Source organism: Triturus cristatus, chromosome 5_1 (assembly GCF_964204655.1).
Source record: "Triturus cristatus chromosome 5_1, aTriCri1.1, whole genome shotgun sequence".
Taxonomy (NCBI): domain Eukaryota; kingdom Metazoa; phylum Chordata; class Amphibia; order Caudata; family Salamandridae; genus Triturus; species Triturus cristatus.
In genome coordinates, this window is record NC_140587.1 from 709773711 (window position 1) to 709792345 (window position 18635).

Sequence of the window (18635 nt, forward strand, 5' to 3'; positions counted from 1 at the left end):
TGTTTTCTTACAGGTTGGACTTTTGTTTTTCTTTTCATTAAAGTTTGGAAGGGATGTAGTGTCCGGCTGGACACGTTCTAGTGTTTTGCTCTGTGCTAACATCCACACTAACACGCACCCATCACAGGCGGCACCGGTCAGGTGACCCTGCTAATAAAAGGGGCCGGGTGCATGTGCCCTGGGCCAGTTTTCCAGTACCATATCACGGTGTCCATGTGATTATTTTCCCAGCATGCGGGCCCAGGGCCCAAACACCACAACTGGGAACACTGTTGAAGGCTACTGCATACTGGACACCCTCTCTGGGCTTTGACTGTTGTGGGGTACAGACCGGCCTAGCCAGAGAGGGCTGTCCATGTGTTTTCACCTGCCTCACTCCCTCCTCTGAACTTCCATGTTCTTCACTGATTGTTTACCTTAGTATTCAGTGCGTCGTGAAAAACCTCTACATAAGAAGAATTTGTGACATTTCGCATAAGCTGTAATGTAACCCACCTTTGCTCTTAATGACATAAACCTTCTGCCATGCTAAATTGCTTCTGCATATGGTAAATGGCAAACTACAGAGAATCCTTTGTGTAAGTCACAGATAAATATATGAAAGTGATTTCTTGTCGCAGATTTTCCAAATTTAAAAAACGAGATTAGGTGACTTTATTTTTGTGTGCATTTGTGTTTGATTGCAGATGCCAGATTGTGTTTCTTGTCCTTCCTTCTCTAGAATGCAATAAATATAAACATCTTGACAAAAGAGAAGCATTTGTCAAAGAACCATGAGCATCCAGTGTATGATTTTTAAAAGGCAATGGGTGTGGTCAAATTTGTTAACCATAAGTAATTGTTTTCCTTTTTCAATGGATGATGATGATGATGATGATGTTTTTTAAATTCATTATTTAGGGGAAAGAAGATTGGAAGCTGGCGCTATGGTGTTAGCTGACAGAGGGGTTGTCTGCATTGATGAGTTTGACAAAATGTCTGACATGGACCGAACGGCTATTCATGAAGTAATGGAACAAGGGCGTGTTACAATAGCAAAAGCAGGAATCCAGGCACGGCTGAATGCCCGCTGCAGTGTATTAGCTGCTGCCAACCCTGTGTATGGAAGGGTACGTACATCAAATAATCTGATCCATAAAATATTTTTTATTAATGCACATGCTAATAAACACTAAAGATGTATTCTAAATTAAATATTGGCAAAGCAAGTGGGGCTAGTGTCTGAATCATTGAATGGTTTTTAGTTGCATATGGATGAGTTCAGGATTGATGGATTCATGGGTGTATAGAGCTGCTGTGTATGGCGAATTGAATTTTCTAGCGCTGATGAAATGGCCCACATCTACACATTGCGCTAGGGATTTTAGTTTTGTGGAGTGTTCGTGGTGTAATACGGTCTTCTCTGAGGCACCACAAAATTGTATAATCAATTTACAGAATATGCAATTCAGTTTTCCAACGGTACAAATTATAGCAGCAACAATACCAATCCCGTGTTCTCAGCAAAACTGGATTACTGCAACCGTCTGTTTTTGTGGTCTTCTGCGTTACTGATCCATCCTATTGGATGAGACGCAGATCTTGCTGCATGAAGCCTATTCCAACCTTTCTAGGCATTGCTGCCACTGCCTTCTTTCGACATGAAGCCAGTGGCTCACTGCAAACGGGGTCCTCTTTAAGCTATTGACATTAGACTTCAAAGCTAGCCATCTCATAAGCTTGGTCTACCTTCTTGACTTCCAAATCATTACACGCTGCCATGAATAAAATCTGCTCACCTGGTCCTTCCTGTCACTGCCTCTGCAGTTCCTGGGGTTGGATCCCTTTGCTGTCCTGGTCCACTGAGCTGGAAGTTGCTGTCTCCTGATAGGTTTGTCCCTCACTCTGAGTTAATAGTGCTTTGATGTGCTTCTAAATCCGTTAAAGAAGAGCAAGTGCAATGCAATTAAGACTTGTACATTTTTTTTAAATGAATGCAAAGTTGGTTCTATCTTATCACAGCTTGTAATGATTGTTGCTGTGACACAGAACAGCACTTTTCTACAAAACCTCAATCACTCACTTGGTTAATGCTATCATTTAAATCTACCTGCTTTATCTGTCCATATTGTCTTTTTATGCAGCATTTCTGTGAGACATGTTAATGCTGTCTAAAATATGTTAGGACTTTTTAATAAGGATTTTGCCGTAGGGCAGCGCTGCAGGCCTTCCTGCTGCTCTGCCCTACGGCAAAAGAAAAGGGCAGCAATGAGCCGTATCTATCAGATAGGGCTCGTTCTTGTCCTTTTCCCCTGCGGTGGAGTACAATAGGCTGCCATGCACCAATGCAGGCACCTTTGCACCATGGTGCAAGGATGCCTGCATTACTGGACTGATTGTTTTTGTGCAGGACGGTTTCCTTACTGCACAAAAGCAATCCCAAGAGGCTTTTTCTCTTGTGTGCTGCATGCAGCACCGATAGAAAAAGGAGAAATAGAGGTAGTTTTCCTCATTACGCCTCCCCTATGGAGGTACAAGTTTTTAGTGCTGCCTCAGAGTTGAGATTCCTTGTAAATCTCAGGCAGTGTAAAAGACAGTGGTGGTGTTGGGAAAGCCCACAGCAACACCCATTGCACGCCCCTTTAATGCAGAAAACTGCATTAAAGGAAACTATATTTACAAGGCTGCATTAAACCGCGCAAAGTGGCTTAGTGCAGCCTAGTAAATATGGAGCAGGCCCCTGCATTACCAGAGCGTCGCAAAAAGACTATTCTGTGCCCTGCCTCCTTATAAATGAGGCCCCCAGTTTTTACCAGTAGTTAGCAAAGCTTAAATCAGTACAATCGTATGTGAACAGAGAATAACCCCACACCTTTTTAACCCTAAGATCTAGTAAAATCAATTATAGAAACATTCGTGCCCCTGGAAAATCACTCTGCATATACAAATACAAATTTTCAATAAATAAACAAACTTGACCCTATAATGAAAAACATTATTTCAAAATAAGATTTCTTGCCATTTTTCTAATGGCTGACTAGGTATAGCCAGAAACTGGTGAAAAAATGTCTCCTTTAACTGACACAGGATTTAAAATTATCCTGAAAACAGCTGAGGTTTTACATGTTCCCATTCGACTTAACCTTTTAGATTGTTTGCAGTTTAAACAGCCCATTTGTTTCAAACAACTAATAAAATGATGGTACAGTGAAAGATTTCATAGCTAACATAAAGTTTTAATTCGATTAAGGAATCTGAGGCAAAGATTGTGCCTTAACTTTCACTTTATTTTTCAACAGCCATTGAAGACCCATATAACCGGACTTCATTTGCCATGAAGTCTTGGGAAGAACTCAAAAACTAAACTGTCCAATCCATAATCAGGGACCCATTTATAGTCCTTCGTCCCTCTTGCTGCCTTCTCTTTCTTGGTGCGACATAAGCCGGTTACCACTGTATACCATCTTGTTTAGACTAATCAATTCCTAGAGAAACGGATAGATGTCCTGCAAAACTCTTATACAGGTGAAGTCGGAGGACACATAGTGCATAAGCAGTACAGTGAACCTAGTTGAAAGAGTTGGCATTGTACATCAGTTATGACTGAATTATATACTCGCCCTTATGAAGGAATGTTCTGTCTTGGGCGTGAATCTACTTCAGATTCTTGAGAGGGTTAATCCTTGCCTCTGAGAGCTTATTAGAATTGAAACAATCTTTAGAATGGCATTGTTAATTTTATGTCCGGACTGGAGGTGAGGATTATGCTATTTTAAAGCTCATCCATCACCAGTGAGGCAATATTAGGGACTGGCTTTAATTAAAATCTTTTAATAGTAGAATCCAAAGACCAGTCCACGACATTGAGGATATCCTCCAACTGTGCCCCCAGTAAAAATGCATTTGATGCCATGGCGTCTCTTACTGAGTGAACACCAAATACAGTTGTATCGATGCCAGCTTCCTACATGGCCCATTTAACCCATCTAGCGATGGTGGAAGATGCGACTGGCTTATGTGGCTTCTTGAGGGCAATTAGGAGCTGCCGTTCACCATGTGGGCGGAGATCCACCATCCTACGTATACACTTTGATGCATCTGACCACACACCACTTGGGGGGGAATCTGCAAAGGAAGGATAAGACTTCACTCGTGAATTACATTTTGTCCTTTTGTGTAATATGGAAAGTAGCCCCATCTGGGGTGAATACTCTACCCGTTAAATCTAGAGCTCGAACATCCAAGACTCCTCTACATGCCCACAAGCAAAGCAGGGTGGCAAGCTATGCCGATAACTCTTTCCTTGAGAGGTATTTGTTGGATTGCCAGGACAGGAGTAAGTTTAAAACCTTATTAACGTTCCGAAAGAGCAGAGTATGTGGGTTCTGTAGGAAGAGACCGCCTAATGCCCTGTAGCAGTTGAGAAGCAGGGGGTGTTCCTCTTACAGGATGATATCCAACATGGGCATGGCCAGCCAAGATCGCTGATCAAAGTTTGATTGACTGTTGAGCCAGGCCTTCGGAGGCTAATGATGGAAGTAAATTCAAGCTATGGACAACATCAGTCACCACTGGATCTAAACCTCTCTGGTGACACCAGCCCAACCATTGAGACCAAGCAGGTTTGGTATTGTTTAATGGTACTGTCGGCCCACACCTTCAAGAGGAGGGACACAGCTTGTCGTGAAAGTCCTGAGACTTTTCAACATTCCCAGTAATCTTCCACACCTTAAGATATAGAGTCAAGATCAGATGATGGCGATTTTCCCCTCTGGATCGCAATGGGGATCTGTAAATAGGGGTAGACTGATTGGAATGTCCCAAGAAAGTTACAAAAGAACTGGATGCCAAACATTTGATCTCCAAACTGAGGTCACTACCACCAGATCTGCCTGTTGTCACTGTACCTGGGTGGAAAGACGCATGATCATTGCAGATGGAGGAAACGCGTCCCTAGTCTCCTTATGCCTACTCTGCAGAAAAGCATTTGTTGCTATTGCACTGGGGTCTGGTCACCAGCTGAAGTATCTGGGCTACTGTTGATCCAGGTGGGACGTGAAGAGGTCTACTGAGAACTGGCCCCATCTGGCTTGTAGAGCCTGAAAGACTGAGGGATTTAGTTTCCAAAGGCTCGCATCACAAAGATGACTGGAGTGTCAGTCGGCTATTTGATTGGATTTCCCTGGGAGGTGTTCTGCTATTATGGAAACTTGGTTCTTGAGACAATAGTCCCAGATTTGTCTGGCCATATCCGAGGAAAGGTTTCAATCTTGCATCCCCCAAGTGGTTTATATAGTATACTGCTGCTACTTTGTCAATTTTCAACAGAACGCAGCATAGCCCTGAATCTTTGGTCCAAAATTTGACCGCAAATGAGTCTGCAACAGTTCTATGCAGTTGATGTGGAGGGATTTTTTGTGAGATGGCCTTCGTCATCCTGTGGAGAATTCCTTGCACCCCAACATGTGCTCCTGGCATCGGACTCTATCACTATATCTGGAAGGTAGCCAAATATTGTCCCACTGTTCCATGCCTCCATGTGGGCTAACCACCACTGGATTGCTTCCTTTGCTTCCTCTAACAGAGGTGCTACTTAAGAGTGCGTAACCCCCAATCGAAGGTGGATGACTTTGAGCCACTGAAGTGCCTGGTATTGAAGGGGCACAGGGAATATGACCTGAATTGATGACTAGAAGTCCTACTACCCGGGCAATCTGTCTTAAAGTGGATACCATGCATCACATTGCTGACTTTCCAGGAGGGGAGGCTGAGAGTAGCTTGAATCAAATCCAAGAAGCACCAGAGATTGTGTGGCAGGAAGAACAGGCTTTGCTAGGTCAATAAAGAAGTCCAGGGACTCTAAAAGGGACACCGTCATTTGGATGTGTAGGGTGAGAGTCTGTGGACACTGGTCCAGCAGAACGATGTCATTCAGATACCCAATAAGCCATATGCCCCAGGCTATGCAGTATACGACCACGAGGCGCATCACCTTGGTGAAACGCCAAGGTGCGGATGACAATCCAAAGGGGAGGGCTGTGAACTTGAAATGTTGCCCCCACCGTTGAAATTGGAGGAATCGGCGATGTAGTGGGAAGATAGGGATGGTTGGGTATGTGTCCTTAAGATCGAGGTGCACCAACCAGTCAGGAGGCTATCTCTTAAGAGGTAGATGCTCTCCATTTTGAAGTGTTGGAATGCCAACCATTTGTTGAACTCCTTTAGGTTGATGATGGGGTGCTGTCCTCTGTCCCTCTTGTCCACTAGGAAGAGATTGCTGAGGAAACCGTAAGGATGAGACCACGTTCTCACGATGGCACCTTTTTGTGAGCAGTTCTGCCACCGCTAATTCTTCAAACGCGGCATCTGCTTCCGAGAATACCAGCGGAGTAGGAGGAACCTTTTGGGAATGTGAGCCATAGAATTCCATACTGAAACCCTGTGCGGTTTGGAGAATTGACAGGTGAGAGTTGCCCAACTGTGTGCAAGTCTTTTCAGGCTGCCCCCCCCCCCCCCCCCAGCTGCTGACCGGGAAACACATTTACACTCCCCTTGAGAGGATCCGAGGTTGCCACTGCCTCTGCGGCCTCCTCTGGAAACCCTATGGGAGGGTACCCTCTGGTGGGGTAGAAATTGCTGAAGTGGAAGGAACCCTGCCTTTGTTCCAGACGCCCCGTTCCCCCCCCCCCCCCCACCTCAACCCCACCCTCTCCACCGCCTCAACCAGCTCCGGTGAAAATCCAGGGCGTTAAGATCCTTTTAGTACAGGATTGAGCCTTGTCGAGCGAGTTGAATGTCTCCACAAATTTGCCTAGTTCCTGGATAAACTGGTCTCCAAATAGGCGTCCCTGCACTATTGGGTAAGTTCACCCAACTTGGGGTCTATTTTTTTATATGCAGTGATCTGCGCCTCTCAGTCGATATGGCGCAGGTTGTATTGCCCCCAAAAAATAATGGCCCTTTGAGCCCACCCCTATAGCAGCTCAGGAGATATTCGAGTTCCGGATGCGTTGGAGTCCTCCGCCATAGTCTGGATTCATGTCATTGGGTCGGGCAGGTCTAGGAGTTTATCCTGGCATGCCCGCCATATCTAATAATGCACTTCTTTGTGTCTCTAATGTACTTGGCCAGAAAGGTGGCCATGCGGGCATTGATTTCTGGCGTCAATGCCACCTTATCGCCCAGAGACAGGCAGGGGCATTCCACTTTTAAGCGCTACAGACATCCTTTTCTAAAGGTTTGCACAATCTCCCCACAACGTAGCAGCAAACTTGTTGGCTTGGGAGCACTCCACAGAGTGGAGGTACAGCAGTTCTTCAGAGTCCAGCATATCGGAGGGTGTCTAATGGGGTATTTCCCCCCCCCCCCCCCGGGCATCTCACCCGGGGGGGGGGGGGTGAGAGGCACCATGGCTGAGAGCCTGTATCAGGTTCTGCATCTGAACCAGAGGGTGAGCCTGACTATCCCTTCTAGGGAAGTAGGTGGTCTAGGAGGGGGCTCTGCATTGGCAGATTGCAGACCTGAGGGTCCGGGGTTGGGCAGAAATATAGGGTTAGCGGGCAGAGGTTGGAAACAGTCCATGAAGGCCTGTTTCAACTGTGGAAATGCATACGGGTCGACGTCGGGAGCCTGGTTCCATTTGCACTTCATATTCAGCACCAGGTAGCTTGGTGGCCCCAGAGGTAGAGGGAGGAAGGTCCCCAGAATGTCTACCCTGGAATGGAGGGATTTAAAATGGCATTCCACCATATTCAGTAATTTCTGCTCAAGGGGTGTTACCACCTGCGTCACCGCTTTCCGAATGGATGCATCCATCACCTCATAAAAATTATCATCAATAGGGAGATGGGTCATGCTAGCTTCTCTATATAGGATTCCTCAATATCACTCATGGTGCCCAGATGAGTAGGAATGCAGTTGTCTTATGGGGGTTCTCTCAATGTATTTATGGGCTCTGGATTTGTCATGGCTGTGAGAGGGCAGTCTAAATGTCGGGGTTGCCCAAGTGGCTATGGATGGCTCCCAAGGCCAGTGGGGAACAGTGCTAACCTTCCGTGACACCCAGGGTAAATGGACGCCTGGGCCGGTGTCCCACAGTAATAGTGTGTAAGATGGCGCGATCATGCGGAGCGCTGCAAAATGTGCAATTAGACCCCAAAGGGTTTCCGAGGCTCCAGTCATAAGGGGCAACACTGCCCTCGCAAGGTTTCGGCTGGCTGAGCTCTCGTCAGCTCCTTAATGGAATGAGTGTGCAGGTCAGGATCAACTGTGCAAAATGGGTTTTCTGAACCATGCGGAGGACCACACCGTGCCTGCCCCTCAAACCGAAGCACCAAATCAAGATGAGCAAGGGCGCTAAGGCAAGGATTCGCGCTATAGCGTGACCTTGCTGCTACTGCGATAAAATTATTGCCGCTTTTTGCCCGAAAACGGACGCTAAAGCAGCGATAATTTTATTGTGCCGGCTTGATGATATGCCCCTAAGGTCCTAAATTCCTACAGATCAGTGTGGAGAGTTTGAATCCTTAATTGCTTTATGCATCTACTTTGAACTTCTGCCTTCCATTCTCCCTTCAGTGAGACTGAATGAGTGAATACATTATTATATTGTAATCGTTCAAATAATTACAATGAACCCCCACCCATAGTTTTAAATCAAACGAACACCTGCTTGAGTAAAAAAAAAAAAAAAAAAATTCTATTGTTCATATTATGTTAATCTTAAAACCATCTTGCAAAGTCTTTGCATATTCAGTCCAGAGCATTCCTATTGTCTTTTTCCCTTTATTAATACCTTTAATGTAGTAGAATTCTCAAGACTGCATTGATTTATTCCATGCTTTAAAAGTTTTTACATTGTATTTAAATGTCCCAAAGCGAGCCTGAACTGTTATGTTTGGTAAATGACAACACAATGTTAATGCCTCCTTGCAGGTGCATGTTCTGTGCAGTAAAAACATGAGTTTTTAAAGAATGCGGCGGGTGGATCCAAATTGCAGGCAGCATAATAGTAAATGTGTAAATATTCTTTGTCTGTGCAAAATTTGCAGTTATGGCTAATGCTCGCTCTATTCCTCCAGTGTGGTTGCACGCCATCAATGGGTAACACTAGAAACCTAGCGAGCATTACATTTCTCCTGCAAGCATGGCTCAGTGCTTCCTTCGGATAGTACTGCAGGCGACTGATTGAAAATGTTTTTATTGGCATTTAATCATGTAGAGGGCATTTCAGTACATCTATTGGAACATTTGGACAATAATTATACATTTCTAATCTCGTATGAAATGGTCATCCGACCATTAGCAATCCTTTTGCCTATTACCACCACCTGTACCACATGACCTTTTTAGAGAATAGCCTCTTTCAACATAACCATTTAACTCCCCTACATACCCCACTCCTACTCTCCCTGCTCCGTGTCTGAAATCTGCTTTTAGTCTAGGTTTGATTCCTGCTTCCTGCTCCACTTCTGTCCTGTTCCTGGTTCGTCGGAGTGTGTTATGGATTGTTCCCAGTTTCAGAGCTCTGTGCCCAAGGAGCTCCAAATGGTTGTGTTTCCCTTAGGTCTTTGGTCATTGCTCCCCAGGCCCTTAAATCATCTTAAAGTTTTTCATCATGCCGTATTTGTTTCATCTGAACTGCCTCTGCTGTTGCCTATTCGTAAACCTCCTTCACCCACATTACTACTCTTGGTGGGGCATGGCTCATCCAGGATATGGCTAAACTGCACTTTGCAAGGGCCAACCCTAACATCACGAATTTCCTACTCTGGCTTTTGTGTTTGGGAATAGGGAATAATCCCAACAGGACCGTATGGACCTCCCCGGGAATCACCCAGCCATGGTTTCTTTTAGTTTGGCTAAGATTTCTGTCCAGTAGGGGAGCAAAGTTGAGCAAGCCCAAGTCATATGTATAAAATCAGCGTCGCTTTCATCACAGCGGGTACATCGCCCTGACTTATCCGCGTATATTCTATTTAGTGTTTTGGGGGTAAGGTAGGTTTGGTGCACAAAGTTATATTGTATTAAATAAATAAAAATATTCGAGCTTGTGTATGTTGATCCAATCTTTTTCTGTTAATGGGGCTTTCACTACTGTTGCCCATTTTGATTGAACTGGGAGTACCCGGATCATCCTAGCCGCCCGGATCGCCTGATACAAGTGCAAGATCTGATGGCGTCCCAGGGCCATACTTCAGATTACTTGTAGTACATTTGTAACCGGGGGTTCTTTCTGAAATGAAGGCCAGATTTCCCAGGTTATCTGTGATATTTTCCTGTATTGCAATACCTGTCCCCTCCCCAGGTCAAAAGCAGTCTCTGCGTTTTCCCTGTGCGATGAATTGTTTATTTTTAAATAAATCCCCCATCATTAGGCATCCACCTTCCTTCCACCTACGGATGGACATGGAGGCTGCAATTTTAGAGTGGCTGAATCACCCAAAGTGACATTCCCGGGGCATTTGGTGCACGACCCATGACCTTCCTAATTGTATGTTCCCAGAGCTCTGCGACATGCTGTATATTGTAGGGGCAGCCAGGTGGGACCCCTCTCCCCAGCATCAAAAGCTCAGGAAGTGAGCCTCCTGGGAAGGTACCTGCTACCAGTCTCTTCTCTCAGTTCTAGGGGTCATCCAGCCAGTGAACCCCATGCTGCAGCTGAGAGGCCAGATAATAAAATTCAAAACATGGTACCTCCAATCCCCCTGTCTGCCATGTTCTCTATAGAGTGGTCAGACTCACCCTCTTAAGTTTGTCACCCCATAGTAGGTCTATTAACAGGTTATCCAGTATTTAAAAAAAGTATTGCAGGATTTTATAAAGCGAGTGCTGCATCGCGTATAAGCATCGGGGCAGAATGACCATTTTTGTAATAGCAATTCTTCCCATAAGGGACAGAGGCAATTCCTGCCAGAAATGCACCGAGCCTCGTGTTCCTTCTATTACCTTCCCTATGTTAAGGTTCATGTACCTCTCCTGAGTAGCTGCCAGCCTGATTCCAAAATATATGGGCTCGGTCTCTGCTGATGGGGAGTCCTACCTCCGGTAGTGTCTCTCGTGACTCCAAGGCCAGCCGTCCAATTTCGAGCAGTTTCTATTTACTTTTAATCCGGATAGATCGCCAAATCCCCACCGCGAATCCAGAAGTATAGGAATCGTTTGCGCCGGTTTTCATATGTACACCAACGTATTGTCCGTATACATTGAGACAACATGGTTAGTGTCTCCCATGAGGATCCCCGATGCACTCCATTTCCTCCTCAAGGCTGCTGTCAGGGTTCCATTGCTGATGCAAATGAGTGGTGACATTGGGCATCCCAGTCTGGTGCCTCGTTGTGGTACAAAGTCCCTTGATCAGCCTCCCCATTCGCACTCTAGCATGGGGGGGGGTCCATGTAAAGCAATTGTATCCATTTAAGAAACTGCTCTCCTACTCCCATTATTCGCAGAATCTCCCAGATATAGGACTAGTTTACTGAGGCAAAAACTTGCTCTATATCTAATAGTGCCAGCGCATGGTCATCCCGGGTTATAGTGAGGGAGTGCCATATATGAGCCAATCTGCATAGATTGAGTCGTATTACGTTGGGGGATAAACCCTGCCTGGTCGGGATGTATCGGGTGCTGCATATGAGGCAAGAGCCGGGCCACTAATGTTCCACTCAATATTTTTGTATCTATATTTAACAAGCTGATTGGCCAATATGAACTGGGCCCCTGAGGGTCCCTGTCCGCCTTAGGGATCATAATCACCATGGCCTCTCTCATAGAGGCCGGTAGGATTTGCATCTGAAAGGCTTCATTATATACCTACCAGCAACGGTGCAAACCTCCTATAAAACTCCAATCGGAGACCATCCCTCCCAGGGCTCCTTGATGGTCTTAAGGCTTGTATGGCCTCCAGTAATTGCACTTTTGAGATGGGGTTATCTAACGGTTCACTTACTGCATCTTCCAGTTAGGGTAAGCCCAAGCTGGCCAGAAATTCTGCAACCATCTCCGGGGCTGGACATGGGTGTCCGGTATAAACTTCGGCAAGATGGTCCGACAGGACCTCCAAAATAGCCTCTTGGCTATAAATTGTTACCCTCCTTGGATCGCATCTGGACTATGGGGGCCACATGCTTTTACCCCTGATTAATTTTGTGAGCAAGGCCTCGGGTCTGTCTCCCTCCATGTGCAGATGCTGCCAGTATGTTGTATATTTGAACTTTTCTAACCTGCATAGAGACTCCGGTAGCAATTCCCGAGCAGTGTGCCATTCATATAATCCCTAGTTTTCCTTCCTGTACCTTAATGTCCTGCTCCAGCTGTTGGCACACCCCATATGTAGTCTTAATGCAAACCCCTCTGAGCACTGCTTTCATGGCCTCCCACTCCATTGCTCTTGAGGATGCTGAACCCAAGTTAGTTTCAAAGTATCTAGATATTTCTTCTCCCAGTGTCGCTGCAAAGGTTGGGTCCATGAGCGCCTCCGTCCGCGACCTCCACATAGGGATGCTTAGTCTGGGCTTCATGTTACCCAGGGATAGCAGCACTGGAGAATGATCCAACCTATATCAAGGGAGGTATACTATGTCTCCAACCATAGGGATCAAATCTACTGATGGGAAACCTTGGTCCAGCCTACTGAACGTATTTGTTGCTGTATCTGCCCCTCCAGTGTGTCTCTAAGGGCCTCTGTCATTCGGATGGTACAAAATTGTATAAAGATTCTGTATCCAACGATTTCTTATTGGTTATTTCGAGAATTTATAATGACTTACTTTTTCATTATTTCTTTTAGAATTAAATCGGTTTTTATTAGCAGAACACATAACCTGAAAATACAGTGCATCCTTGCCTACAACCCACTGGGCCGGTTACATCACGATCAAAGGAAAGAAACTGGGCGTATGATTCGTGAGCTGTCTGAATAGACCACACAGCATGTCACCTACAACCCATGTTGGGATGACTGCGTTCAACAAAATAAGGCATTAAACAGTCTTAGTCCTATAAGAAAGGGACAAGAAAAAAAACTATTGCGCCACAAGCATGCTTATGGTAAAGCAATAAGGACACACCATGGTCCACTGAAGGCGGTTAAGTCTGCTTTTAAAGAACAAACAAAAAACAAACCATATAACCCCAACACATAAAACCCTGTACCCTCCCCTGACCCCACCCCTCTTCTCTCCCGGTGAGCCCAGAGTACACTCAGACCTACATGTATGTTCCTACATGATGATTGCTGATTCCCTGAGGTTCAAGTATGCTTGTCAGGGCACGCGCACACTAGCCTCCCTCCTGACTCTCCGAGATCAGCTTCAAAAGCCTTAAATAGGCAGGGCATGACACTTCCCCGAATTCGGAGGATAAGATTGAAATAAAGGGGGGCCCAGACCTCAGAATATTCAGATTTGTCCCCTATCTTAGCCATAGACAATCGCTCCATGCCCAGTAGGGATCACAGTTGGTGCAGCCATTGAGAGTGGTCTGGGATCCTGTTTGTCTTCCAGCCACGGATAAAACCTGGCGCGCAGCATTCAAAGCCAGGGCGATATGCTTACCTTTGAGCGCAACGGAAAGGTCAGAGCGTTGTGCAACCCTAAGAGTGTAAGCAGGAATCTTGGGATGGCAGTGTCAAAGGCTTTATCAATTTTTGTTGAGGATCTTGTCCCAGTATCTCGTGAGTTTTGGGCAATTCCACAGCAAGTGAAGAAGGGTACCCGGACTCCCAGAGCCGCGCCAGCAAAGGCCGTCGCCGTGAGATCTCCACTTGATTAAGCGAGCCGGAGTATAATACCAGTAGGATACAATTTTAAATGCAGTCTCCGTGTGGCCCATTGAATGTGCAAAATGGTGTGACCTGTAAAAAAAATATCCTTCCATTCTTTGTCTGAGAGGGTGCGACCTATTACCGCCTCTGTCCCACAAATCGATCTCCCTTAGTGCCCTGTGTGAGGTATGTATAGAGTTCGGAGATGAGCTTGCGGTCATCCTTCAAGAGAAGCCACTTCTCAAACTGTAGCTTTGGTCTGCTGACCAGGGGACGTACAAGGGGGCTAGATGTCCAGTGCAGCATATGCATGTGCAGAAAGGGGTCCGAACCCGAAAGGCCATAGTCCCCCCCCCCCCCCCCCCCCGGAGCTCCTTGAAGGGAACATGACCCCGTAGATCGAACAGTTGCCCTAGGCGTTTACACCCGCCCTCCAGCCAATGCTTGCCTGCGCCTTTATCCATCCCAGGAGGGAAATCGGGGTTTGAAAAAATTGGAGACATGGTGGAGGGGAAAGTGGTAAGGTTGGCCCATTTAGCCACCCTGTCCCAGACTAGCATAGTGGGGCGGGTGACTGGCAAGGAATAGAGTCCCCAAAAGCACACTGACCTAGGCAGCCATACCTCCCTCCAGATATGCTCAACCCTCCACTGTCTGATCCATGAATACCCAGTGCTTCTCCGTCCTGAGACGGTTCCATTCCACAAGATAGTGCAGCAGCGACACCTGGAAATAGCGGGTGAAGTTGGGCAAAGCCAAGCCGCCCTCCTTAGGACGCTGTAGCGGTGTTTTCTGCAGTCTGGGCGAGATCGGGCACCAAATGAAGCGTTCAATCTCAGTTTGGATGTGTGAGCGTTTTCGGGGGGGGGGCAATAGGGGAAGGGTTTGGAAAAGATATAGGGCACGGGGTAGGACATTCATTTTTATCGCTGCAAGTCTCCCAAACCATGACTATGTAGAGGCCGCCATTGAGCAAGATCTTTCTGGATGCATGAAAGTAGAATCGTATAGTTCACCTCCGCTGTCTTATCCAGACTGTTATGCAGGACCAACCCTAGGTATGTAATGCCACCCGTCACCCAGTCAAAGTCTAATTGGGCCCGCAATGCATCAACGGTAGAGTGCTTGGCAGTTAGGTTCAGCACTTGTGATTTCTGCAAGTTTATTTTAAATCCAGAAACCTGGCTGATGGTCTGCAGATCGGCCACGATGGCCAGCATAGAAGTCAAGGGATGTGCCAGCGAAAAGATGACCTTGGCGGCGTATAGGCTGATTAAGTGGCGGTCAGCCCCAAACGGGACACCCTGCGCCTGTGGATTGTCCTGAAGCCGCTGAGCAAAGTGCTCCATAGATAAGGCGAAAAGCAGAGGGGAGAGAGGATAGACGAAGCGCTCCAGTGTTGCAGATACGGCCTATGAACCCGGTCAAAGGCCCTCTCGACATCAACTGCCAGCGTTAGAGCCTCCTATTTTGACCTGTGCACCTTGTCAATTGGGTGGCAAATCCTTTAGGTATTGTCCTCGCACTGCCTACTCGGGATGAAGCCTGATTGGTCCAGGTCAATCAAGCCGGGCTTGCGATGGTTAAGTCTCATCATTTCTTTTAGAGTTGCGTCCAGAAGACTATTTGTTCTGAATAAGTCTAAACCCTGATATAGATCTGTACTGGCATTGTTCAAGTATCTTGTCCAATTGTGGTCAGAACCATTAAAAATCTCTTGCAATACAGTCTTTCACACCTCCTTAGATTGTGTAATCTGATGGCATGTAAGGGCCAATTGGAGATATTACGAAGTCTTGTTTTTGTAATCCAAACTCCAGGTGTACTTGTGCTTATCGGCAGTCGCAGCCGGCATGGTTCACAGGTGGGGGGGGAGGGGGTATGGGCAACTGATCGTGCTGGGAGGGGGGTGGGGGTGTGTGTGTGTGTGTGTGTGTGTGTGTAAAATAATAATTTAAAAAACATACCTTTCCCGGGTCCTGCCTTTTTCAGGCTCCGGTGCCGCCTGTTACTTTCCTGCCTCCGCAGGAACAGGAAGCATGCAGCCTCCCTCCCCTCACCTCCTCTATGCAATGGCAGCATTGTGATTGACTGGGATGCCAACCGCACAGGCGTCCATGGGGAGGCCATTTTATTCCTGTAGGCTGCATGATTAAACGTAGGAGAAAATGGAGAGTGCGCATGACTTGTTTTGGTCTATCAAACAGTCCGGGCCCGCAACATTGGGTGAGCCACTCCTTCAATGCCCTGTTACAGAACCACCCGCCTGCCCCAAACCAAAGCCTCCCGCAGTGCGAGAAACAAACCTAAAATGGAATTTATAATACCATTTTATGTTTGTTTCTGCTTCTTGTACTGCGAGAAAGCAGTGAGGCGACGCTCCTCCGCCCACATGGAGGAGCCGCCACTGCTCGTTGGATGTACTGTGGTAACTAAAATATTAGTCTGTAGGCAATGCATTGCATATTATCTAATAATGCTGCCATTTTCGATGGGAATGCTTGCTGGCTGTATAAAATTGTTCGTATAATTTTGTCCGTTATCACCCTTCTGATGACTTCAGCTGTTGGACTATATATGATTGTTTAGTTGGCATAGTGCATATATTAAGTTGCAATTCTCCCACTCCCCCCCCCCCCCCCCTTCAATTTTCTCAGGTTGAGTTGTGGTTTGAGTTCATTAGCATATTCCCAGGTAATTAAAGACTCGGTGTAATCTATCTTTTCGGGGCCTATTTCCACACTTTGTTTTCCCCCTTTAGTTTCGCAAATGTCCCTTTTTGTTTTGCTCGATTTCCCCCCAGCTTATTACTCACATTCTATATATGCAGCTCATTAACAGAGTTTCAGTCCGATTTTTGGTGTGATCCAGAATTGCAAGATCGTCTGCACATTGTAGGATCGGGGATCTTGTGTCACCCTATTTTGGGTGTCCGGGGGAGTGACTTACACTGCTGACCTAATCGCCATGATAAAGAGGTTAGTTAGTGGTGATTTGGTGGTCTTGTTTCCTTGGCTCATTTTGACTCGCACCCAAGGTATGGTTATCAAGTGCCATAATTGCTTTAAGCAGAGTTAGTGGAATGCCCCACTCATACAGCTTCTTTCAGAATATTTGAACACTGCTGAATAATCCACCAAGCAATTGCAACGTGGAGGCCTTTTCGCACGAGTGGCCAGGTATGATGGGGCAACAGTATTCTCTACAGTCGAGGCTCTTTCACTGAATCTTGTTTGATAAGAAATCAAGTTTTCTTTATCTGCCCATACTTTCTAGATCTTTCAAGAGAATATCTGCATATGCCTTAGCCTCAATATCCAATAAGGCTCTTAACCAGTAATTTGTAGGATCCATTGTGTTTCCCTTCTTGTTAATCTGATGCAAAATGGGCCCACACCATGATTCTGGAACCTGCGCATAAGTGAAGGAGGCTTGATACAATGGTATCCGATTATGGGACTAGAATTCTATATCTGTTTTGAACCCGTGTCCTGGCAGGCTCTTTGAGCCGTAGGCGCTTATCTTTAAAGTGAGTTTAATCATTTTTTGGTTTACATGTCTCTCCATAGTTCACTCCAGCCACTTCGGGGCCTTTCTGGATTCCATTACTGTTTTCTTCTGCTGTGTACATGTTTTTTTATCTGTGCCAGCCATGTTTCTTGTGGTATTAGGTTTCTATATTTATGTATGGTTCATTTAATTTGCTCACAAACTGCCAAAATTCAGACTGCTTATTGTCGTAACTGGATCATGGCTCTTTTTTCCAGATTTGGGTTATGACCACCTGCTGTATTTGAAGGGATTTGCATTCTTTGCCCTTCCCCTATTCTATTCCTTAAGACAGTGTTGTGATCAGATGTTCACTTTTTTGCTTCATTTGATTTTCTAAACTGGGCAGCACCTTCTATGCTCAGTGTTTCACTATTTACCTCTGATGTTTGTGCCTTTGCGCCTCCTCATACCTCTTCCTTGAATATTAGATAATATTTCGTCTTTGTACCCCTTTGTCAACTTGACACGTTTGTGTTCCTCGTGGTTAATATTCTAAATCCTTGCATTGATTCTTGTTCATTTTGAATAGTTGGTTGTTACTGTCTGAGTTCGTTCTGGTAATTCTTTTATCTGTGAAGGCGTCTCCTCTCCTGTTTGCATTTGATTTTTATCCTGGTTTACTGTTCGATCGTAGGGGCCTGCTGATGGCATTTCACCTAGTCAGATTATTTCTTGTGTGGTTCGTTTTCGGGATTATTGCAGTATCCATGCTGGTTGCTGGCTCTCTCGCTGCCCTGGGCGAGTTCATATGCTTCACGCCCTCCACCAGTAACGATAAAATCTCTGCAAGTGTACACAGTTTGTATTATATTGGAGTGCATGCCACCTATAAATTCCTTGCCTAGTTTAATTTCTAGGTTACTGATTTTTGTATTGGTCTCTCGGAGATATCTGCCAAAGATTGCAACAGATCCACCTGCAATGACTGCCAGGTCAAAGCATTTATTGCTGCCAGTAGAGTCGTGGTGTTGGATGATAACATGGCTAGCAGTTTTTGGATGCATTTGACATTTGCAGTGGCCGTCCCTCCTTCCTTTAGATGTGATACTTCTGTTTCATGAAGTATTTTAACATCAGTTTCACTAATTCTAAAACTGCCTGAGGGATTTATGCTGTCATGCGCCAACTTCCAAACATGAGTGGATGTTGAGGATACTTCAATTACTAAGTTTGGTGGTTTCCCTAGTTTTTAGGTCTCGCGAGCCAAAGGCTCGAAGAGACATTTTATATGTGGGATTTTCAAAGTGCTACCCAGTCTTTTGGCTGGCCTAAACCTTGAGTGCATGAGATCACATGCACGTGCACAGCTGCTCCTCTGCTCATTGCATTCCCCCCTCCCTTC

At 45.9% G+C, this 18635-nt stretch overlaps 1 protein-coding gene across 2 annotated transcripts in view; it reads left to right on the top strand.

The window, feature by feature from the left end:
* Nucleotides 1-18635, top strand: part of LOC146831394 (maternal DNA replication licensing factor mcm3-like) — a 161127-nt gene that overhangs the window by 71721 nt on the left and 70771 nt on the right. For both annotated transcript variants that reach the window (XM_085605693.1, XM_085605694.1), the window contains one exon: nt 901-1109. In XM_085605693.1, the coding sequence (XP_085461819.1) occupies nt 901-1109 (209 nt within the window). The remainder of the gene's footprint in view (nt 1-900; nt 1110-18635) is intronic.